Here is a 22,944-nt window from a genome sequence, read left to right as displayed (position 1 = left end):
TATTTGACTGAGTCATTGATTTAGGATAAATTCCTGGAGAGAAATTACTGGATAAAATAGTATATATTTCTTTTTAATTCTCTTGATGTGTATTGTCAAACTTCTTTTCATAGAGGGTGTGCCAATGTCACCCAACACAGAACCTCCAAGTGTCTTCTTCCCTGTACATTTTCCATCCCAACTATTGTCATTAAGACAAGTTGGTTTGGTTACAGGGAAGTTTTCCCCCAAATCTTGGGAAGTCAGAAAGTAAGAGTGATTTCTGAAAACTGAGATTTAAAATTAGTTCAGAAAGTTTTTTTTTTTTTGCTCAGTTTTGGAATCAGGGTTACGTTTATGCTTAAATTTTTTTGTACTGGAGTAAAACAAACGTACAGTGAGGTACATTCATCATAAATGTACAGCTTGATAGGTTTTTACAAAGTGAGCTCATCCAAGTAAATATCACTTAGATAAAGATTTAGAGCATCATCACATCTCAGAAGCCTCTCATGTACCCATCTCAGTCACCACTCCCACAGGGAACCACTTTTCTGACTTCTTTCACTATATTCTCATTTGCCTATAATTGAACTTTATATAAATGGAATCATCAGTATGTTCTTTTTTTGGCCTTTTGGCTTCTTTCACTCAAAATTGTTTGTGAGACCTGTCCATATTGTTACACGTGCTACTAACTGTTTTTTTTCTTTTTTTTTATTGCTGCATAGTATTCCATTGTTATAACTATATACTAAAATTCCTTTATCCATCCTATTATTGGTGAACATTTGGGTTGTTTTCAGTTTGGAGTTCACAACAAATCGTGCTGCTTTGAACATGATTGTAGAAGTCTTCTAGACTGAGTATGTACATACACAGATACACACACACATACACACACACAGAGATATATATGTATATATTCTCGCTTCTCTTGAATTATACCTAAAAGGCTAAAGAGATAAGAACTAAATACAGTGTGTGATCCTAGAATCCTAGCGCAGGAGTATGTATAAAATAGTATTGCAATATCTTATAAAGTTAAACATACACTTAAAATGTGAGCCAGCAATCTAGATTTTAGGTATTTACTTTTAAGAGAATTGAATGCATACAATGATCTATATGTAAATGTTTATCGTAGCTTTTTAAAAATATTAGTTTACAACTGGAAACAGATAAGTATGACCAACAAACATTAAGACCACTGGGTGAAAAACTGGTTGGGAACAAGATATTTGCCTAGTCTCAAAGATTCTTATATATATTTCATATATATCATTCCTTCTATGTTTATTATTTGGCATCCTCCTATAAATAAGAGACTTTCCTTTTTCCTCTCCCTTTAATGTTTTTTAAAACTATCAGTATGGTCTTGTGTATTTTTTGTGTTCAGTGGATAATATTTACTTTTATTATTCATTTTTATATACAAATTGTGCCAAATTTTACCAATAGGAATGCTTTAAAGCAGTTTCTCTGTCCATTTGGGATGTCTTTCTTATTCTTTAAGTATTTCAATGCTTTTCTGGCACAGTATGTGGATATTCTAGATTCATCTTGGAGTTTCTCTCCCCCAGTCCAAGAATCATCATTTCTCCAAAGATCCGTGGTTCCTTTCAGAGTAGAAGGGTATTTAGAAACCAAAATCTGGAGTCTGGGTGTGCATATTGTTATGAGCACAGTGTCATTGTCGCTAGGCTATCTTAGCAGGGAAAGCTAGGAGATATAACTTTTTAAAACTCATGAGTTTATACTAATACCTCTAATTCCAATCCAGCAGCTCGGAGTTCTTCCCCTTCTTCCATTTCATATTTATATCTCCCTTCTCCCTGAGTGAGAATCCAACAACAGCATATTTATTCACTTACTAAATCTTATACATATAAATAAAAGAGTTTCAGAATTGCTACATCAACACCACTCCCCACAAAATGCATTAAGTGAAGCCTACGATTTCTTTAAAGCTCTTCTTGTCCATTGAATATATCCTACTAAGAGTATACAAAGAACCATGCTCAAAAGTTGTTTGAATTGATTTTTTTTCTTCTGTGTGTTTATGTTATTTATTTGATATACAGTTAGGTTCATTTGTTTCTGTTGTCTTTCAATTTCAGTTGTTTCCACATTGTTATTAATTTATTTGGGGAAATATATAAAGTATCAACATAATTCAAGTCAAAGCTATATAAAAAGACATAATGAAAGTTCTCTTCCCCTCTCTATCCCTTCTACAGTCTTCCTACTCATCTTCTGTAAATAAATAATTTTATTCTTCCTATTTCTTTTGTAAAAATAAACAAATGTAAATATAGTTCCCCTTCTTATATAAAAGGTAACATACTATAGGAAACTTTTGCACAATGTTTTTTCACTTAATGACATATCCTGGAAATCGTGGTATATCAGTTTATAGAGGTCTCCCTTATCACGGTATATCAGTTTATAGAGATCTTCCTTATTCTTTTTTTAATAGCTACATAGTAGTATACTATATAGAAGTCCCATAATTTATCCAGCTAATTTTCTAAGTATTTATCCAGCTAATTTATCCAGTATTTTGCCAATATGAATAATGCAAGAATGGATAATCTCGTGTATATGTTTTTTGATATTGTCGGAGATGTATTGTGACAATAAATTCCTAGCTTCTATGGAAGGACTAATAAAATAGACATTTCTGGCAACAGTGAGCAAGAAAAGAGTGAGAAGCGGCAAATAATATTAGGAATAAAAAGTACAATAACTATAGGTACAATAAAAGTTTAAAAGATCAGAATACATTGAACAGTCAGAGGTTGTTCTGAAAAAATGGACACATTTCTGGAAAAGTATAGCTTACCAAAAACTACCTAGCAAGATGAAATATAGAATTTGAATAGATTTATAAATAGTAAGAAATTAATTTAGTTGTTTAAAATATATGCACCAAAGAACCAACAAACAAACCAAAAATTACTACTAGGCTCCATGATCTTTGAGATGAGTACACTCAAAGGAGAAGCCAAACTCAATCTTTATAAAACCCCTGAAAGAGAATAAAAACGAGGAAATGTTTCCCAATTCATTTATGAAGTACTTCGAGACCAATACCAAAGAAGTAAGTATAAGAAAGAAAAATTATAGGTCAATGTCACTTGTGAAATTACATATAAATAGTCTAAATGAAATAATAGCAAGTTGAATACAGCAATGCGTTGAAATACATCATAATCAAGTAATTTTTACCAAGAATGTTAATGTTAGAGAATATATTAATATTGTTCATCACATTAACAAATTGAAAAAGAAACATGATAATCTCAGTAGATACAGAAAAATCATTTGATAAAATAAAATAACTCCATTTATAATGAATAAAAAAGAGATGAGATCTAGAAAGAAACTTAATTTGATAGAGTTATTATCCATCAAAAAAAAAAAATACCAACCCTATAGCAAGCACTGTTCTTAAAGACAGAGCAGATAAAAGTAAATTCTTAATGTCTGGAACAGGATAAGAATATCTGGTAATACTGCTTCTATACAACATTTTCCTAGGAGACAAGCAAGTAAAACCTGAAAAAATAGCTAGTATTAGGTTGGAAGGGAAGAAACAAAATCAATTTATGAGAACAAGCAAACTGTTGGAACTACTACTTTAAAAGATTTCTGGATATAAGACAAGTATACAAAATAATTGTCGTATGCCTATAAACCTATAACAAACATCTAGAACACGGATTTTTTTTTTTGAAAAAAGAAAGCATTTACAATAGCACTTAAAACTATAAGTTACTTGAAAATAAATTAAGGATGTGCAAGACTTTTATGGAAAAACTCATAAAACTTTATTGAAGGACATTGAGAGAGAGATAATAAATGGAGAGTTATATCATCTTGGATGGGGATACTCATTTTCATGAAGGTATCAATTTTCTTTGCTCTATCTATATTCAGTATAATTCCAATCAAAATGTTAGCAGGATTTTTCATGGAACGTGACTAGTTCATACTAAAAATTATATGAATAAGTTAAGGGCCAATGACAGTCAAGACAGTTTTCAAGAATAAGGTGGTGGGAGAAAATCATCCTACCAAATAGTATAGGACAGTTTGGTTTTGGTACAGAGATAAGCAAATAGATCAATGGAACAGAATAGAAAGCCTGGGAACATGCTTTCCATGCCCATATGGAAACTTGGTACTTGACAAGGGTGGCATTACAAATCGAAGTGGGGAAAAAGGATGGACCATCTAATAAATGGTGCTAATAGTAAAAAATTGGAAACCACTGAATTATCTACCAACAAGAAAATGGATAAATAAGTCGTGGTTTAGTCATACAATGGAGTACTTATCACAGGAAAGAAAATAATGAACAAGGGCCACGTTTATCAATATGAAGAACTCTCAAAAACAATGTTGAATGAAAAAAAACAGTAGAGTAATAATACGGTTTGTTGTCATTTTAAAAATGTTTTAAAATATGCAAAACAATATTATGTAAAGATTATGGATATATTTTTTCATATATTCATGAAAACATTCATGGAAACAATTACAACAGATCCATAATACTGCTTAACTTCTGAAGAGAGCGAGAAGGCAGTGGAATCTAGCAGCATAGGAAGGGCTTCATTTGTATTTGTCATGTTTCGCCTTTTAAAAAGACAAAATTTTTACAGAAATTTGATAAAATGATAAAATTTGCCAATATGCGGATGCTCATTGTATTATCCTCTAGACTTTTAGTATGCTTGAAATATTTCATTTTATACATGTATTAAAAAATATATTCGTATGTATAAAGAGTATTATTTATTATTCACATCTCTATGTAGTTTTTCTAAAACTATTACATTATTCTTAAGTAGGATGAGAAAGAATTATGTTTCCTACCATAATTGTGTATGTTTAATTTTCTTTCATTTCTTGTGGTCGTAGCTGTATTTATTTCAATGTAGGGGTGTTTGGTGTGTTCATGAGTTTTATGTGAATTTATGTGTATTTATTTTTGTAATCTCTCACACACAGTTACCAAATATCCCTGTTTCATTGAATACTGTTGTCTTAAATTCTCCTTCATCTCATATTATATTTCTATTTCTGTTTTGTTTATTTGCCTTGTAAACCATTGCCTATACCTTTATAAAAGTGACATGTAATTTCTCTGTCATTTTGCGTTACATGTCTCTTATGCACAAAATTTAGCTAAAATCTACTTTTTTTTACCCAGTGTGAGAAACTGTCTTTAGTTTTAATAATAAATGGAATCTATTTGTATTTATTCTGCCACTGGTTATTGTGACAACTTATCCCAGCTATCAGTTGGTTTGTTTGTTGGTTTGTGTATCAGCTTTGTTATTATTTCCATTTCTTTTCCTGATTTGTACTAGAGTGATTATTTTTATTGGTACTTTTAGTTTCTTAAGTAGCTTGGTAGGGGAGCATCCTAATGCTCTCTAATTACCATCCATCTGTAATATTTTGCAGAAATGTTTCATTATATTTACCTTTCAAGATCAATAATTGAATAATAAATATGACCTCCCAACCCTACCTACATGGGAAGAGATAGTGAGCATACCATTTTATTCAACTCTCTACCAAGTCACTTATATACACCAGCCAAGATGTTAGAATTTCATAAGATTTTTGGATCCTTGCTTAACACCTATATTAAACTTCACAATTATTCAGGCACTGTGTGTGTATGTGTACGTGTGTGTGTCCTATGTTTGGCTAGAGTCCTTCTTTGAATAATATTCAGAGTGTGTGGGCAATACACTTTCTGAGTTCTTGCATATCTGGAAATGCCTTTTTTCCCCCTCATACATGAACAATAGTTGGCCCGATTCTCTTTTCCTTTGTAGGTAAATGTCCCCCATCCCCTTGGTATTCTTTGGTATTTTTTTCTCTTTATCTTCAGAGTTCAGAAATATCCTCAGGATTAAAAAAATTTTTTCTCTGTATATTTTATAAAACTATACAAGTAATACATGAATATGTTCTCAGAATTCAAAAATACCAAGAATTTTTTAAAGACTATTTTAAAACTTATACAAGTAATACATGAATATGTTCTCTCAGCTCAGAATTCGAACAATACAAAAAAAGGAAAAGTTTCTCTGACAACCTTCAACCCCAAATCCACTCCCAGAGGTAACCTCTGTTAGAAGTTGGGTGTGAACTTTCAGGCTTTTTTCTATATATTTGTGTGCATATGAATTATCATTTAAATTATTTTTTCATTAAACATATAACAGTATACACATTTATCTACAATTAGCTTATTCCACTTAGCTATTTGCCTACATAAAGATTTGCTTCATTCATTTGCTCATTTGTTTTTCCTGCTGAGTAGTAGTCTCTTCCCTAGTGATAGATTTAGGTTATTTCTGGTTATTTGCTGTTAGAAATAACAGCGCTGTGAAAAATCCTTGTAAAGATCTTTTTTGCACAAGTATGAAGATTTCTTTTGAGCCCATTCTAGAAAGTGAATTTGCTGTGTAAACGGCCATGCACATTTAAGTTTTTGATAATTATCGAATTTCCCTTCAGAGAGGCTAGATTTCACCACCCCTTTGTAACACCAGTATTTATATTGTTAGTGTTTTTTGCCAGTCTGATGGAAGAAAGGTAGCATCTTATTTGGTTTTAATTTTCTTGAACACACACAAAAAAGATTGTGCTTCTTTTTATATATTTATTGGCCATTTATATTCCCTCTACTGTGAATAACCTTTTCATATCCTTTGTCCATTCTTCTGTTGGCTGTTATTTCCCTAATTGGTTTGTAAGAGTTCTTTATATATTTTGGATACTAATCCTTTGAATTATATATATTGTAAATCTCTTCTCCCAACTCTTTTCCCTTTATTCTCTTGTGTCTTTTTCTGTAAAAAAAAGTTTTGAATATTGATGTTTTTAAATAAAATAACCTATCCTCGGTTTGATTTTGAACCATGTCCCCACCTTTCATCTCCATCTTCTTTATTAAAATAATTGGATTTGAAAGAGTTTTGTCTAGGAATCAGCTCTTGGATGTATTTATCAATTCTTCTGTTTTCATTTTCATTTTATTCGTTTTTATTTTCATAATATTCTTTTTGCCTTGAATGCTTAATTTTTTTTCTCATTTTTTCCTTCTCATAAGCACTAATAAAAGTGTTTAGGGCTGTGAATTTTCTTTTGAGTATACCTAATACCTAGCTCTGCCAAATATATTTTTCATATATAGAAATCTATGACTTCCTTTTCTAAATAAGTTTGAAATTATAGTTTTGAACACTCTCGAATCAGATAGTCAGAAGAACACATTTTAAATCCCAAGTGGTTGGGTTTTTAAAATGTATTCTTTTAAAATTATTTTCTAGTTTATCTTAGTTTCAGAGAGGGGGAACTCTACAATTCTGCCATTCGAGATGTGGTTTTCTTCGTACCATTGTATATGATTGTTAAAAATAATGGTCACCTAAACAAAAATAATGGTCACCTAAACAAAATAATTTATTTCTCTCTCATGGCAAAGGTGTTTAGACATAGATAGATCTCCATAATGCTGTCAGGAACCCAGACTTCCATTTTTCTACACCATTTTCAGTACTGGCTTCTACCAACAAAATTACCTCATAGCACAACAGGGCTATTGGAGTTCCAGCCATCACATCCACATTACAGGGAAGAGAAAGAGGAAGTAGTAAAAGGATGTACCTCCCAAATGAGTCAATTCCCTTTAAGGAGCCTTCTTCGAAGTCTCACACAACAGTTCTGTTTACATTTCATGTAGAATTTAGCTGGATATACAGTCAATCCCTAATTATAGGGATTCTGTTAGTGAGAAAGCAGGGGAAAATGGTTAACAGGTAGGCAGACAAGAATCTGCTATAATAACATGTATAAATATTTCATCAACACTTAGAAAAAAATGATGTATCATTTGGCAGTATCATCTCCTTGCCAAACCAGAGAAGATGAATTTGGGGTTCATTTTCCCACAAGAGGCCAACTGGACCCTTACAAAATTAATGGCTGCAGTCATCTGGGATGAACTAGCTAACCCAAGGGGTGTTAGCACTGTCTCTAGTTCACAAGATGTTAATTGAGGACACCTCATACTTTTCCACTCTCTTTTCCTACCCAGAACAGGTCAGTCATTTCAGAGTTACTACAGCCTTGTAGGCATCCTGGGAACTTGGGTGTTGATCCACTCCCATGCTGTTCAGGGCTTCACTGCTGAAGCAGGTGCTGTGTATTTCATGTCAAGACCAGCCTGGAGTGAACATCCCTCTGTGAATCAATGTGTAGGGTATTAGAATAGGATGCCCCTGCCTCTGAGACCCTGTATGAACACTTAGTTGAGGTGAATGACAGCATGTCTCCCAGCAGCCCTCAGCGGCAGCCAGAGCCAAAATAACAATGCTCACCTAGCCCACTTCCTAGCCCCAAATATTCACATCCCAGGACTGACTGAGAACAGCTGGCCCAGAGACCAGGTCCTAGAGGAGCCATTGGACATGGAGAACCCATAGCCTTCCATCTTGGCACTTTGACTTGAGTAAGCAACATGAGGACTCATTGGTCTCACTCCCTCCCTGGGCCACTGCCTCACCTTAGTGGAAGGAGCACTGTGGCTGTTCTGACACTTCCACCCAAGGCCTGGCCCCCACTGGCCAAGTCAGCTCCTTCAGACCTATTGCCTGGTCTGAAGGGGAGCGAAGGTTCCAGTCCGCACCTTAGGGAAGCCCCTGGTGCGATAGAGGGGGTAAGAAATATACACACACAGAAGCCACTAAATGCTTACCAAAATAGAAATAAGGGTGCCAGCGAATGTGCTAGGAACTGGGTTCCTGAATGATGAAGGGAAGGAGTAAGGCTGGCAGGTGACTCGACTGAGATGCTTCTAGAAGCAACATCCAAACTGCCTCCTGCCCAGGTGAGCATCCCTGGCCGACCTCACACGGTTCCCGTCTTGCCTGAGAGAAACCCCACCCCCACCGTGCTCACCCGCCCAGAGCTCAGGAGAAACGAGCTAGTTTTCTCCCAGAGGCTGGTGCCAGTTTAGTCAGCACATTTCACAGATCCACTGGCACCCGTGTAGTGTCTTATTTTAAGCTTAACATTTGAAGATGGGAACTTTTCCCCCTTCGATGTGTGGCAAAGAGATCCCAATTTATACATAAGCACAGTGGCTAAGCCAGTGCACCAAGGCTGCTGCTTATAATTGGCAGCTTTATTCCCTGGTTTCCACTAAGAGGTGTGCGGCACTGTCCTTTCCATGCATGTGCAGCTGGGAAAGGCAGGGCTAGTGTTCTGGCCCCATCCTGTCCTCTCTGCATTTTCCCACCTGCCAGCCTGTGTCCTGCACCCTTGGATACCACAGTGTGTCTCAGATGCCAGGAACTGGGTTTCTCTCGTGGGCCTGAGGTTCTCCCAGGTCATCTGTGCCTCCCTCCTCAGCCCTGCTGCCTTCCTCTCCCTCTCACCCCCAGCCTCACATCATTCTGGAACTCTCAAAAGTCAAGGCCCGCATCCCCCATATCCAGCTGGGGGATTGAGGAGGGCAGACTGCATATTTGGCCAGAGAGTCCATTGACCTTAGGTTATGTCCAAACCAGATTTCCATCTTGGAACATTCGGACCTTGGACTCTGTACTCTGAGCCCTCTCGTTTTACACCACAGATGATCACGTGGACTTAGAAACCACATTTCTCAGAAGGAGCCTGTGCAGGTCACTACATCTCTGGGGGAGGAGGGGTGGATCACAAAGTGTTCACTTTACATGAGGGTTTGACTGTCACTGGGCCTTTCTGACATCTTCCAACCCTCTTCTTCTCAGACTCTGCTTATTCACACATTTAAATCCCAGTTCCAATTTTCTTCCATTGTAACAACACCAGCCATTTTGGCCTAGTTTATACCATATAAGAAGTGTTGCTCAGTTAAGCTGGATTTGACCAGTCAGGGACAAGCATTCATTTGACAAAGGATATTTTCTTTAACTGGTTGGGATCCTTTAAATAGCAGCACCCCCAATACACTGAAGTGTTACTTTTCAGATCATTAGCTACATAAATCAGAAGATGGAGACAAAGTAGAAGGAAAAGCAGGCAAATTGTTGAGTACCAGGCTGTGGCAGGTCTTTGAAAAATGAAGAGGAACATTTAGAATTGAGAGAGTCAGTGTGGGAGGAAGGGGAATGGTTCCAAAGGACCATCGCTTTACCAGTGAGGACTCCTAGGTATGTGAGAAGCGAACGTCGTGTGGGCTCACCCCTCGGAATCTTCTGGAAGCTCTTGAGGAATATACACTTTAAGCAGATACTATGAGATGAACACTGCAAAGAAGGCAGGGAGGGTGCTGGGGGAACACAGGATAGGCGACCTAACTTCATCCAGAGGGTCAGGGAAGGCTTCCTGGAGGAAGTGAAAGCTGGAGGATGAGGAGGGATTAGACAAGTAGAGATGGGGTGGAGGGTGAGAGGGACAGTTATTTCTGCCATTATCTTGACAAGCAAGATAATTCCGTACCCTGTAGTCTTCCCTTGACTTAAGTTTCACCACCCAGTTGTTTCGACATACCCTGTTTCCTCTCCAGATTTTCTACTCTTCAAAAAAAAAAAAATCTTCTTTCTCCTATCACTTAAGTTAGTTTTGTATGGACAGTGGCCAACGGGCTGGAGGGTTTTTCTCTTTCTTTCTTTCTGAGTCCTGATATCACAGTACCCAAAATTGTTACCAATGGCCTTGGTCCCCTGTCCTTGTGTTTAACTGTTCATGTCCCCCTTCTGGCCAAGCAGATTGGAATGTTTGGTGGCACCTCTCTCCCAGATTGAGACCTCATGTCTCTGCAGAGATTAGAACACTGAAGGGGGAGGCCTGAAGGGAAGATGTGGTTTTTCTTGCTAGCCAGTTGTCATGTGGGTGGCATTGGCTCCATTCCCATTCTGTCCTGAGACCCGGCTCAAGCACAAACTGCTGTTCATCTTGGTCCTGCCAGGGTGGCCCCAGAAATGGGCTAATGGTTACTAGGTGAAGTGGGTAGATAATCTAGGCTGCTCAGGAACCAACATCACCAGTGAAGACATAATTCAAGGTGCATTATAATGGTACAGAACTTTGAACCAGGAAGTACAGCATATTCACTCTTCATATGTGGTAATCTGTATTAATCAGCTATTGCTACTATAGTGCTGTGTAGCAAACATCTACAAAATTTCAGTGGCAACCATATCCATTTATTTTTAGGGATCTGCTGTTGCCTGGTGTTTGGCTGATCTAGGCTGCTCTTGACTGAGGCAGTTCTGCTTCTCACTGCAGATTTAGGATCAAATTGGAGTCAGCTGACCCAGGCTGGACTCTGCTCCTCATTCCTCTCATCCTCCTTGGACCAGGACGCTAGTCAAGGCATGTCTCCTCACGGTCACATTAGAAGCACCAGAGGGTAAACAGCAGCACATAAGGCTGTTGAGGCCTGGGCTTAGAACTGGCACACTGCCACTTCCTCCCACTTATGCCATTGGCCAAAGCAAGTCATATGGCCAAGCAACACCGAGAGCAGGGAAATACACTCCTCCCATGTCAAGGGTATGGATGCAGGGAGGAGTGAAGAACTGGGACCAAACTCAGTCTGCCCTCCCTCTCCAAAGGCCAGCACCTCATGCGGTTCAGACTTTAATGAAAGGAACAAGGAAGAGATGGCTGGTGGTTGTCATTGTCGCAATCAGTCACAGATCTTTTCCCTGGCCAATAATTATTTAATGTTCTTAATGAGTTGGCAGTGTTTCCAGCATGTCGTCTGAGTTCATTTTTGTGCTGAGTGCTTTAGGGGATATCAGAAAGGAAAGCCCTGATTCTACCTTCAGGAGCTCACGATCCTTTGAGGGATAAGGCTTGTGTTCCAAGACAAGATGGGCGAGATGATTCTCAACTGTTTCATGCAGACTGTGGAGTTCAGAGAAAGGAGAGACCAGCACGAACCAGAAGAGAATGAAATAAGTGGAGAGGAGTCGCACTAACACCTAGTGAGCTCTTGCCGCATGCCAGACGCCGTGCCAGACCCTCCCGTGCCTCACTCCCATGACCATCCAGAGAGGTACCAGGATCATCCCCACTTAACAGATGAAAAAACAGACACAAAGAGCTTAAGTAACTTGCACAGGGTCACCTCTTCGATAAATACTAAAATTAGGATTTGTGTCCAGCTCTTCCTGCGATCACCAGGGCCCATAGCCAGCCACCCGAAGGGAAGGGGAACGGCAAAAATAGACAGATGTGCAAAGAGGACAGCTGCCAGGGGGCGGGAGCTGTGGAGGGGACCCCAGGCACGTTACGAACTATAAATGGTAGCAAAGATAGGATGTGCGATTTGGCCAAAGTCCTGCAGCAAGATAGGGTGGAGGCTGGGCTGGAAATTCTGGCTGTTGGCTCTCCTTCCACTTTTCCCAGTATCAGCCGCATTCTGGGCTCTCTCCACCCGTCTGTGCGGCCACGCCTGAAGCATTTCCCTCTTGGAAGAGGTGCAATCCACTGGCATTGAAGCTGGGTGGACTGGCTCCCTCTCTCTATCCATCTCTTTCCTCCTTTCCCCTGCCACGTTCTGGAAAGGGCAGCGTGAGGGAATGTGGGCAGGTTGCACCAGAGATATACATCTGAGAACTGAAGGAACATTTATTTTTAATTTAGACTTAAAAAGAAAAAAGGAAGTTATAAAATATCTGCTCTTGCTCCTGGGATTGTGCAGATGGTGCTGCGTGTTGCCTAATAGGGAATGGGGCTGGCATCGTGTGCTCCTGGCCCCACCAGCCTGACTGTAGGTGGGATCCCTATTCCCTTTGCTTAGCCTCAAATGGCTCCCTCAGGCCCGTTTGGACCCTCCCCAGACTCCAGTCTGCTGGTTTTCTAAACCTCCTCCTTCAGTGAGGCCAGTCTCATCGGTTCTTGGTCCTGTGAGCTAGCATACATGTGTACACACATGCACACACACACGCACACGTCGGTACCCTCTTACCTCCTCTTTCAGCAGATAGCCAGAGCTCACGAACCTCTCCCTACCTGAACTCCTGTTTGGATGTTAGAATTTATCAACTTTACACACACCCAAGTACCTGATTAAACCATCTTGTCATTTTCATGCCCAGGTGTTATAAAAGACACTCTCATACATTTTCCTTTTTGGTCTTTACGTTTATTGTGGTTAGGTATTCTATATTTCTCTTCTCTGGTATCCTCCGCTAGGAGCAGCATGGAACTTGGTGCATAGAAGATGCTCGAAAATAGGCATGGCGTCTCTCTCTTTGTGCTCAGGAGGATGACCTGGAGAAAAAGCCCCTAAAATCAGAGAGTCAGGGCCCCCAAACCAGGAATCAGGAGACCCGACTCTTTCTCTAGTTTGCTATGAAGCCTTGGGCAGATCACTGAATTTCTCTAAACCTCAGTTTTTCTTTTGCAAAATACAGAAAGTAATCTCTATTTAGTTTGAGTCCCGGCATTATATTAAGGATCATGGTAAGTGACATAGGAAAATACTTAGCAAAATCAGTCAATCAATCCATCTCTTTAGGAAAGCATGAGGAGTCAGAGGTGCCCACATGGACATCAGGCCTGTGTTAGGGCAGGAGGTTGGGACAGGAGGCTGGTCAGGGTTGACAAACAAGGTGAAAAACTCACTGGTTACAAGTTGTCTGTGCATGTGTGTGCGTGTGTGTGTGTGTGTGGTACATAGCCTGGCTACCAGTTTAATTTAGGGCTGGGGTTCCTTCTGGAAAAGATTTGATATCGCATAAAAAGAGGCATGACACAAGGTAAAACAAATAAAAAAAAAGAGTAAACAATTGAAGATGAAAATGAGACAAAAGAAAGTTTAGGGAAGGGAAGATAAGATGAAGTCAGGAGTGAAGTTTGGACACAAAATGCATACCATGAGGATGTGTACACTCGGCAGATATGAGCCATGGAGATCTGGCTTGACCTTGACAGTCACTGCAAATAGAGACACAGTTAAATGCCCAGTGTCTGCAAGACTGTTGCAAACCAGATGCTCTAAAGTACACTTTCTGACCCCAAAAGGATTCATAAGGGGACCCTTGCTGCATCTTATGCACTCCTGGTGACCCAACACAGTTCCATTGTGCTGCATCTTATGACACTCCTGGTGGCCCAAGCGTAGTTTGGGGGTATAATGGGCTTGAGGAGGAGAATACAATGTCATTCATAACAAACCAACGGATGAGGGGGACAAATACGTTCCCAGCAGTGGAGAACGACTTTCATTTCCTCAGGCTTTGGGAGGCAGGCAGACATGCACAAGTGCACATGTATGCGCGCGCCCGTGTGTGCGCACGTGCACGCACATGCTGGCTCACGCTGTTCCCAGCTGCAGGCCTCTCTAGGTTCAGCTTCCTCTCTGTGATCTGGCTCCCGACCAGAGACCACCTAAGGGAAGCCCTGGGTTCCCTATGGTACTTCTCATCTGGGCTGGCATGGGGAATTCCCTTCACAGATAATGGGGCTATCTCTGTTGACTTCACAGGTATACTTGGAACCCGAGAATAGAATTTAAACCGAGATAGGACCTCCAAGGTCAACCCTTTCACTCTATAAGTAAGACAGCTAGAGCCTTAAAGGGGACTGTTTTCTAGGAATCACACAGGGACTGAGCTGAGGCTAAGACCCAGGGTCTCCTGATGCCCACTCCAGTTCCCTGAGCTGTCCTAGCAAAGAAAAATCGAGTTGGGAATCTCATTTTGGGGAGAAAAATATAAGATAAGTCCTCACTGGAGCTATGCAATGGCTTTACATTATATAATTTGATTCAAACTGATATGGGCCAATAAATATAAATGTGTGTATGTGTTCTCTGTTTTAAAACATTTTAATGTTTAAAACATGATTTACTAATGCTGCTGAGGATGTCTAGAATTTGATTTACTGCATAGAATTGAATGTTTATACTTGTTCCTTACAGAAATTCTTGCCAAAGAGCCATTTTATCTACAGGAATAATAAATAAGTCAATATGTGGATGGTTGTGCACATTTTTCCATATGCAGCAGTACTTTGTAGATGTTAGTTTGCACACAAGCACTCAAAAGGTAAACTTGGGAGACACACATGGATCCCTGAAGTCTGGGGTTTGGCCAGTACCAAGATTAGACAATCTTGACTTAACCCAAAAAACAAAAGTCAGTGAGTCTAGGTCTTAGGTGATATTTGGGCTTTGGGAATAATGGACTCACACCTGTGTAACCATACTTAGCCATATGGGTATATTTGCTCATTCATTCATTCATTCACTCATTCAACAAGTTTTTATTAGACATCTATGTTACGTTCAATAGCTTAAACATGGTGTAGGTTTTGCTTCATGACGGTTCAGAGATAACAGATATAAATTCCCCCCAACTTGTATTTGTAAAGCACTGAAGGCCCTTGAAATGATTTTCATTTAACCCCCACAAAAATCCTACTGGATGGCTGGAGTGTGAAGGAGCCAGATTAGCTGAGTGGAAGTGAAGGCCTTCCTTTGGTTTGCTTTTTTGTTTTTATTATTCCACTGCCCACCAATTATGGATATAATACATGGCCACTGTTAAAAAGAATACAGAAATATTCAAGAAGAATGTAAGATATCTATATGCTGTGCTATGGATTTTTTCATGCTTGGAGATATGTATGTATATATGTATGTGTATGTGTATGTGGTTATATATAAGATGGGATTTTTTCGTTACAAAAATGGGATTATACTGTAATATAATTCTGCAGCTGGGTTTTTTCATGGTACACTGTCTTCCTGTGGGCAGCAGTTTGTAAGTACACATCATCCACATCGGTTTATATGGATCTGGCTTGCTCTGGCAATTTTTACTATGTAATTTTTCTTTGCAAAAGTGTAGGATGTTTCTTTTGCCTTCTTCAGCTTTCTTCCTCTCTCTTTCTCTCTCTCTCTTTCATTCTCTCTCTCTCATAGGTGGTCGGTCTTCTCTTGCCCAACCAGACACTGGCATCCACTGTCTTCTGGCAGGTAACAGTCTCCAGGCAAAGAGGGGCTCCTGGGGGAGGGCCCAAGTGCTAGTTAAAACTCCCTGCCCTAGTGTCTCCTCTTCCATCCAGCCTCTAGGGAAAGTGACTCCACTTCCTACCTCTCCCCATCCCAGAAGCTACTGGGAGAAACCCCAGGACTTTGGGCCCTGCTGAGCAGGTCTCCAGCAGCCCATGTCTCAGGCCATTGTGTATCATTTTAATCTTTGCATGGAGGTGATGGGAGCTGGGCTGGTGCCCTCACCTGATGGCTCGTTGGCGGCCATCCACTTTGCCTCTTGGCTGCTTGTTCCATGGCCAGTGACCTCGAGGCCCACAGCCTCTTTGACATCAGCCTCACCCAAATCTATGGGGAAGGTAAATCCACCCCACTCCAAGGTAATGAGGCGGGTGAAAAAACATCACAGACCCTGCTCTCTGCTCTTGGAGAGAGTCTGGGCTGTGGCTCTCTGACAACAGTGGAAGCTGTGTGTGTGTGTCTGTGCAGAGAAAGAGGGGAAGGAAGAAAAACTGACTGTCTTTGGGAGAAAATATCAGTCTTCCCTTAAGAGAACTCTGGCTGTACCCATGTCTGGGTGCTGCAGAACACTGGGATATTTTTGAAAGAGGTTCAGAGCTATCAGTCATTCCAGGGGCCCAAATGTCCACCTCTTGTCTAGTAGGTAACGTAATAAGGATGAGGCAGCAAAGGCAGGGGTCTGTTTGCAGCGGTGAGCACCATAATTCTGGAAGATGTGATTGTCTGGATCGGGAGGGACTGCTGGGGCGAGCAGGACCGGTGTCTTGGTTTGCTAGAAACTGAGGGCTTTCCGAGGACTGGAGATAATCAGTGCTAAAACTGGCACAGTCTCAGGCAAACCAGGATAGTTGGTCATGCTAACTAGTGGGACAGATGGATCTACTATGAGCTAGTGACCCACGTCTTTCTGGAGGGATGTGGCCTCCTAGGCCTGGGCCTGGCTTGTAGGGAGGTAATCACACTTTCTCTGACTTCTCCTCTCCCCCGTTGCCTTTCAGTGGCTGAACCAGAGCCACAACGCTTGTGTCAACTATGCAAACCGAAATGCTACCAAGGTAAGCGCTGTGGACCACCACCCAGTGGTGGGTGGCAGGCCAGGGGTGACCTTCATCCTCCCTACAATGTGACCTGCCACTCGTCAGGTTAAGCATTGCCCTCCTGTAGGCACATTATTTAAACTTCCAACCTTTCAGGAATGGCTCTGCTGGGGAAGGACTATTCACACGAAGTGAAGAAGGCCCGTAAAATGAGAGTGTGGTCGGGGTGGCTAAAGAGATGAGCTCTACTGGCTTCAGAATTCTCAGTGGGCAGCTCTTATAGCCAATATTGGATCAGGACAGCATTAGCCACATGGGAACTGAATTTCCCTAAAGCGTTCTCCAAGCTTGTCTGGAAGCTGACTCGGTGCCCCTGGCCTGTTGGCTGCAGAGCTGAAGAGTTGCTCTTGAGGGTCAAAGGGTCTGAGAGGACTGGCACCTCCTCCGCAGTCCCCTGCACTCCAGGGACGAGCTTACGATGGAGGCTCAGTCACCTTCCTGTTGCCCAGCAAGGGGCTGGGCCCCTGCTCTCCTTTGGTCAATTCTCTCATACTGAGGTCCAGAGGCAAGAGGTGGGGAGGAGGAGTCTAGGTCTTCTTGTGGGGAAGGGCTGTCAGTTTGGGTAGGAGAGGGTCTGGGCATTTTCTAACCTTGGTGGCTGGCCTGGGGGTAGGAACTTCAGGGCCTGATACTCAGAGGATGTCCCCTCCCCCCATCTAAACCGTCAGTCCACATCTTGCTCAGATGCTTCACACTCATACATCTCTGCTTGGATGGCTCCTGTTTACCTTAAACCAAACATCTCCAAAATTGCCATTGTAGTATAGTTGAAGGCAAGTTCCTCAGCTCTTTCTTAATTTTCTACATTGCAACTTGGGATACATTTTTCCACAGAAATATTGAGCAACTGTCACATATTGGCATGAAAGCACAGTCGCTGTCTGGGTTGACGAGGCCTGTGAGAGCCCCCAGGCTTTAGCCAGCCTCAACACTGCCATTTCTACCTAGGAAGTGCTCTGGTGCCGAACAGCCCACTTGCAACCTGTAGTCTTCCTAAACTGAATCTGCTTGTCCCAGCCCTAAATGACCCATTTGGACCTTGCTATTTTCTACCTCCAGCCAGCAATGTCTACCAATGACTTTTCTAGAATGGGGCAGAGTGTAGTGAGACCTTTGGCCCTTTGGCCTCTGGACATTGCTGCCTTTTGTTTCCATATTTTGACCTGCGCTGAGGGCGGCCCAGATAGCTCTGGCTTCCAGAGGGACCTCTTTTCTCTCAAGCCTCCAGGCTAGGGGACAAGAGCACCCCTTGCTGTCTGGGGCTGTTTGCAGGTGTGGAGTGTGAGGGCTTTGGGTGCCCAGTGGGCCTGAAATTCTCTGTCTTCCAGCCTTCACCTGCATCCAAGTTCATCCAGGGCTACCTAGGAGCCGTCATCAGTGCTGTCTCCATCGCGGTGAGTACTGCACCCCACTCCCCTCACTTCCTCTCAGTCCTGCTGCTCTTTGGCTGCCCCCACCCCGCCCCCAGCATCTGGAGCCAGACCTTGTCTGAGGATCAGATCCAGGAAAGGGGCGAGGGAGACAAGTTTCTGTGGGAGCTGTCAGGGCAGGCTTTCTAGGCAGAGGAGAGAGTAGAGCCTGATGACTCTTCAATAGAGAGAGCATAAACTGATGCTCCAGGTTTCGGAGAGCAGGCGGGGAGGTGAGATGGTGCCTGTGGGTGAAGTGAAGGGTTGCCCACTCCAGCCAAGGGCAGAATGTCTGTCCTAGAGGGCCCCAGGGTTATCTGGCACTCTTCTCAGAGGAGCTGGTCATCATGCTCAGTAACGCAGTGAAGCAGGAGGCTAGGGGCTCGAGAATAACTCACAAAGTTGGCCCAAATGCCAGCTCCTCTTGTTCTTTGTTTGAGCTCCTGGGGCACTGTTGCCTCTTCTCAGTAGCCTTGGTCATGTGGTCACATGTCTAGTCCCTCCTGGAGGCCTATAAGCTCCTCAAGGCAAGGGCAATAGGCTTGTTGTGAGTCCCACAGGACTTTGAAAATAGAGCAGCAATTAAGTAGGGGAGATTTGTAGACTGACCATGTGAGCGTAAGGATGGATCCCAGATAAAGGCAAAGGACAGGCGACACAGTGAGGGGCCTGGGCCAGGGCCAGAGCAGAAGCTCAGGCTCCTAGGATAGGACCTTGACTACACTTGTCCCACCCTTGGGCCCAAGCTTGCTTCTCCATCTGGTACTCCCTAGGTCCTGGCTGGGTGGTCTCCTAGAGCTGACTCCAGGGGCGAAAGTCATGTCACAACTTTGTTATTTTGTTCATTATACAATAAATACATGCAATTAGTGAGAAAAAATTAGAAAATTCAAATTAAAAAATATTCACGTGTAATAATCTTTTTGTAGAACCCACTTCCCTCATCTTTCCCATGTCATAAAATAAATATAATTGTTCACAACTAGGTACTAAACCATTGTACCAACACTGTCATTTACTTCACTTTCCTCTAAAGTAGGGATTGAGGGTTGTTCTGCAATGGCCTCCTTTATTCCACTCCCACATAGACAAGATCATCTCCAAATAGCTGTTGGGTGGGGGGGTGTCCCCATTTCATGCCCAAGATTGTTCTCCTTCCCTGAATCCTTATGTCTCACCCCAAGCAAGAAGCCAGACATCGCCAACTCCGTTTAGATGGCTGGCCGAGGGACTGCTAACCCCGCCCTTGTGATCCCGCCACCCAGCACAAAACTTCATTTGCTTGGGGTCCTACACACTGGGGAGTCCTGATTCTGAGAGGTTGCTGGCCAAGGTCAGGGGCTCTTGTGAGAGAGAGGAAAAGGCTGTCACCTCTTTCTTGCTGACGTCACCTCCTCTTTGCTTATGACAAGAAGAGCCGATGGCTCAGCCTAGTTTAGCAGCTTGAAAAATCCCACTTTCCTTCTTTGAGATTTAAGGGTGGGGGGAGCTGGAAGGAGAAGCCATATGGGGAGAATATTGAGTGGCTCTGACTGGGAAGGGCTTAAGGGAAGGGGATCACTGTCCTGGGGGGACTTCCTCCTTCTGCAGGCCAGGGGCCCCCATAACAGGGACATGGTGTCTTCCGAGGGCCCCGGGCTCTGTGCATCCCCAGTCCTTGCTATCTCACCCAAAGGGCCCCCAGTCATGGATCCCAGCCACTTCCTAGGGTCAAAGCTAGCCCACATGTGGGGTGAGCATTCTGAGGCCCAAAGCCTAGCAGAGTTACTAGAGACTTGGGGTCCTCCAGGGCTCTCTGAGCCAGGATCTCACCCGCAGGGAATGGGGACCTTACACTGGGCTATCATGGCCCCCCAGAGGACAAGTGCTGGGGACACCCTCCTTCCTTCTCCCTACCTAGCTGCAGAGCCCTTGAAGAGGCTTTTCCTGACCATGCCAGCCCACACTCTTCTTCCCCTGCCGAGAATCCTAGAAACTTCTGTTCTTCCCCGGCACTCACTCAAGTTACACCCGTGTCCTGTCCTCTCATTGTTCCACTGGATTATAAATTAATCAGGGACAGACCCTGTGTCTTCTCCCCCACAGGGGGGGCACAGAGCACTGCTCCATAAATACTTGTTAATTAGATTGCTGATTGATTGCTGGCCTCGGGAGGCCCCTCTCCTCTCTGATCCCTGAGTCTCAGCGGTGGCGGCGTCCCTGTGCCTGCTTCTTCACACAGTGAGGGTCTAACTCCGGCAGATGGAGTGGAGTTTCTGACTTGGAAAATCTGCAGCTTGCTTGCTTTTCTTTTGTGTGTGTAAATTACAAAACCTCCAAAGAAAGAGGCTTTATTTTATTTTCCTTTCCATTGTTCTGTGGAACCCCAGGCCTCGCGGCCTCATTAACTGATCTCTGCTTCAATTAGTGACAAATCCCCTCCCAGGGTGAGGCTGTTAGGAGGAGATGACCTGCAAACAAGTGTCAGGGCCCCAGTAGTTGGCCCAGCTCTAGTATTAATTAAAACGAGTCCCTACAAGAAGGCGGCATGGATGGGGGGCTGACAGGCCAAGGGCAGATCCTAGGAACTGAGGATGAGCTAGAGTGCGGGCCAGGCCCAGGGAGTCCAGCCTCCTCTCTGGACCCTGCAGAGCCCTTTCCCCTCTCACTAGAGTCTATGACCTTGGCCAGCAACCCACAGAATCAGGGTTCTCCCGTTTGTACACCCCCAAAGTGAAGTTTCATACTGGTTGCAGGACCACGAGTGTGGGGTTAGCAGCCTTTTGGTGAACCCCCTAAATAGATTTGGCAATGTCTGGCTTCTTGCTCGAGAATAAAAAAGAAATTTCATCTTAAGTTATTTTTGAGATCTAACAGTTTGCTGTCTTTCAACAAAGGAAGCCTCCATCAGTCTTCGCTGTGTTTTAGTTTGAGAGTTGGTGTGGGACACTTCTGTGGTCAGCCCCCACTGGCTGCAGGCTGCACGAAGGTGGCCCATTCATTCGCTTCAGGGTGCATATGTGCCAGGCACTTTGCAGACACTGAGATGCAGATGCACAGACTGGTGTGTCCTTCAAGATGCTGAGAGGGGAGGCTGGGACACTTTATGCTATAACCAGAATTATAATGAAGGTGACCTTGGGTGTGGTGGGACCCAGAGAGGGGCCTCTAATTCACACAGGGCTGACTCTTATAGGGCAGACCAGAGAGAGGTGTGCGTTTCAGATAGAGGGCACAGCACATGATGAGAAGGAGAACATGACAGATTCTAGAAGCTCTCAGAAAATGAGTGTCACTGCTCTGTATGGAGTGACAGTGATGAGGTGACGATGAAGCAGTGGGAGTCGCAGGAGCCGGTCACGGAGCCATGCCAGGAACCCCTGCCTGAGTTCAGGGACCCATGGCATTGTAGGTGGTATGGGCAGAAGTGGGCTGAAGAAGTTGTGGGCGGTTAGCAGGCCCAGCAGATGGACCACCTTCCTGGACTCAGGGTCTGGGTTGAGAGTGGACTTGGGGAAGGGAAGAAGGCTCAGGGCTAAAGTCCACTCTGGAGCTGGTTGGTAGAGCTGGAGTATGAGAGTCGCTTCATTCCTGATCCATCCTCAAACCCTTCACTTCAGCCAGGTCTTAGCTAGCTGAGGACTTTCCCTTTTAGGGCCACACTGACTTTCATTCCCAAAGGGTCTGGGCTCTGGGGCGGTCCTTTCCGTTTAGGATGCAGTGATGTCTGTTAACCTTTACTATTAGACACCGTAGTACATGGAAGTGTCCCAGGGGATCCCTAGGCAGAACCCCTCCCCCTCCCAGTTCCCATTACTTTCTCCATGTCCCCATGATAGTCAGACAGGCAAATAATCATAATGACTAATGCTTAGGGAGTGCCAGGTACTGTTTAGGTGTTCATCTCCATTTTACAGATGAGGAAACTGAGGCATAGAGGTGAAATCAGTGACAGAGCTGGGATTCAAACCCAGGCTTAATCTCATATTGTTCTGCTAACACAGGACCCTTTTCTCTTCCTGCTCCCTCTGTGTCATAAAGAGGCAGAAAAGCCAGGCAGTATTCTCAGCTTCCAGGCTTCAGTAACTGTCACCAGGCCCCCAGGCAGACAAGTCCCTCCCCAGGGACCCCGAGAACAGTGGGGTCTGGAAAAAAATGTTTGAGAGGCTCTTTAGGCCCTTGACTCACCTTCATACTTGGTTCCTGGGCCTGTGGTTTCTGGCCAAAGTCAGGTCAGCAGATGTCTTTGTCCCTGGTCCACAGTATGCTCTGACTCCTGCAAGGCACACTCAGCTGGCTCTGTGGTCCGGGTTTATGTCAGGTATTCTCTGTGGTCGAGGATATGCCTCAGTGTTCTCTGTGGTCCAGGGTGTACCCCAGATAGTCTCTGGTTCAGGGTGCACTTTGGGGTATTCTCTGTGATCAAGAGTGTACC

General features: G+C 43.0%; 1 protein-coding gene across 7 annotated transcripts in view; it reads left to right on the top strand.

The window, feature by feature from the left end:
• SFXN5 (sideroflexin 5) overlaps positions 1-22,944 on the top strand; it is a 106,986-nt gene that overhangs the window by 37,081 nt on the left and 46,961 nt on the right. For 6 of the 7 annotated variants that reach the window (XM_039852554.1, XM_039852558.1, XM_039852560.1 and 3 more), the window contains exons 7-9: positions 15,935-15,988; positions 17,023-17,079; positions 18,450-18,515. In XM_039852554.1, coding sequence (XP_039708488.1) covers positions 15,935-15,988; positions 17,023-17,079; positions 18,450-18,515 — 177 coding nt within the window. The remainder of the gene's footprint in view (positions 1-15,934; positions 15,989-17,022; positions 17,080-18,449; positions 18,516-22,944) is intronic. The other variant, XM_039852556.1, reaches the window with a different exon arrangement.

This window comes from Pteropus medius, unplaced genomic scaffold (assembly GCF_902729225.1).
Source record: "Pteropus medius unplaced genomic scaffold, Ma_sr-lr_union100, whole genome shotgun sequence".
Lineage (NCBI taxonomy): Eukaryota > Metazoa > Chordata > Mammalia > Chiroptera > Pteropodidae > Pteropus > Pteropus medius.
Note: the sequence above shows the minus strand (reverse complement) of the source record. Positions and strands in the feature narration are given on the sequence as shown.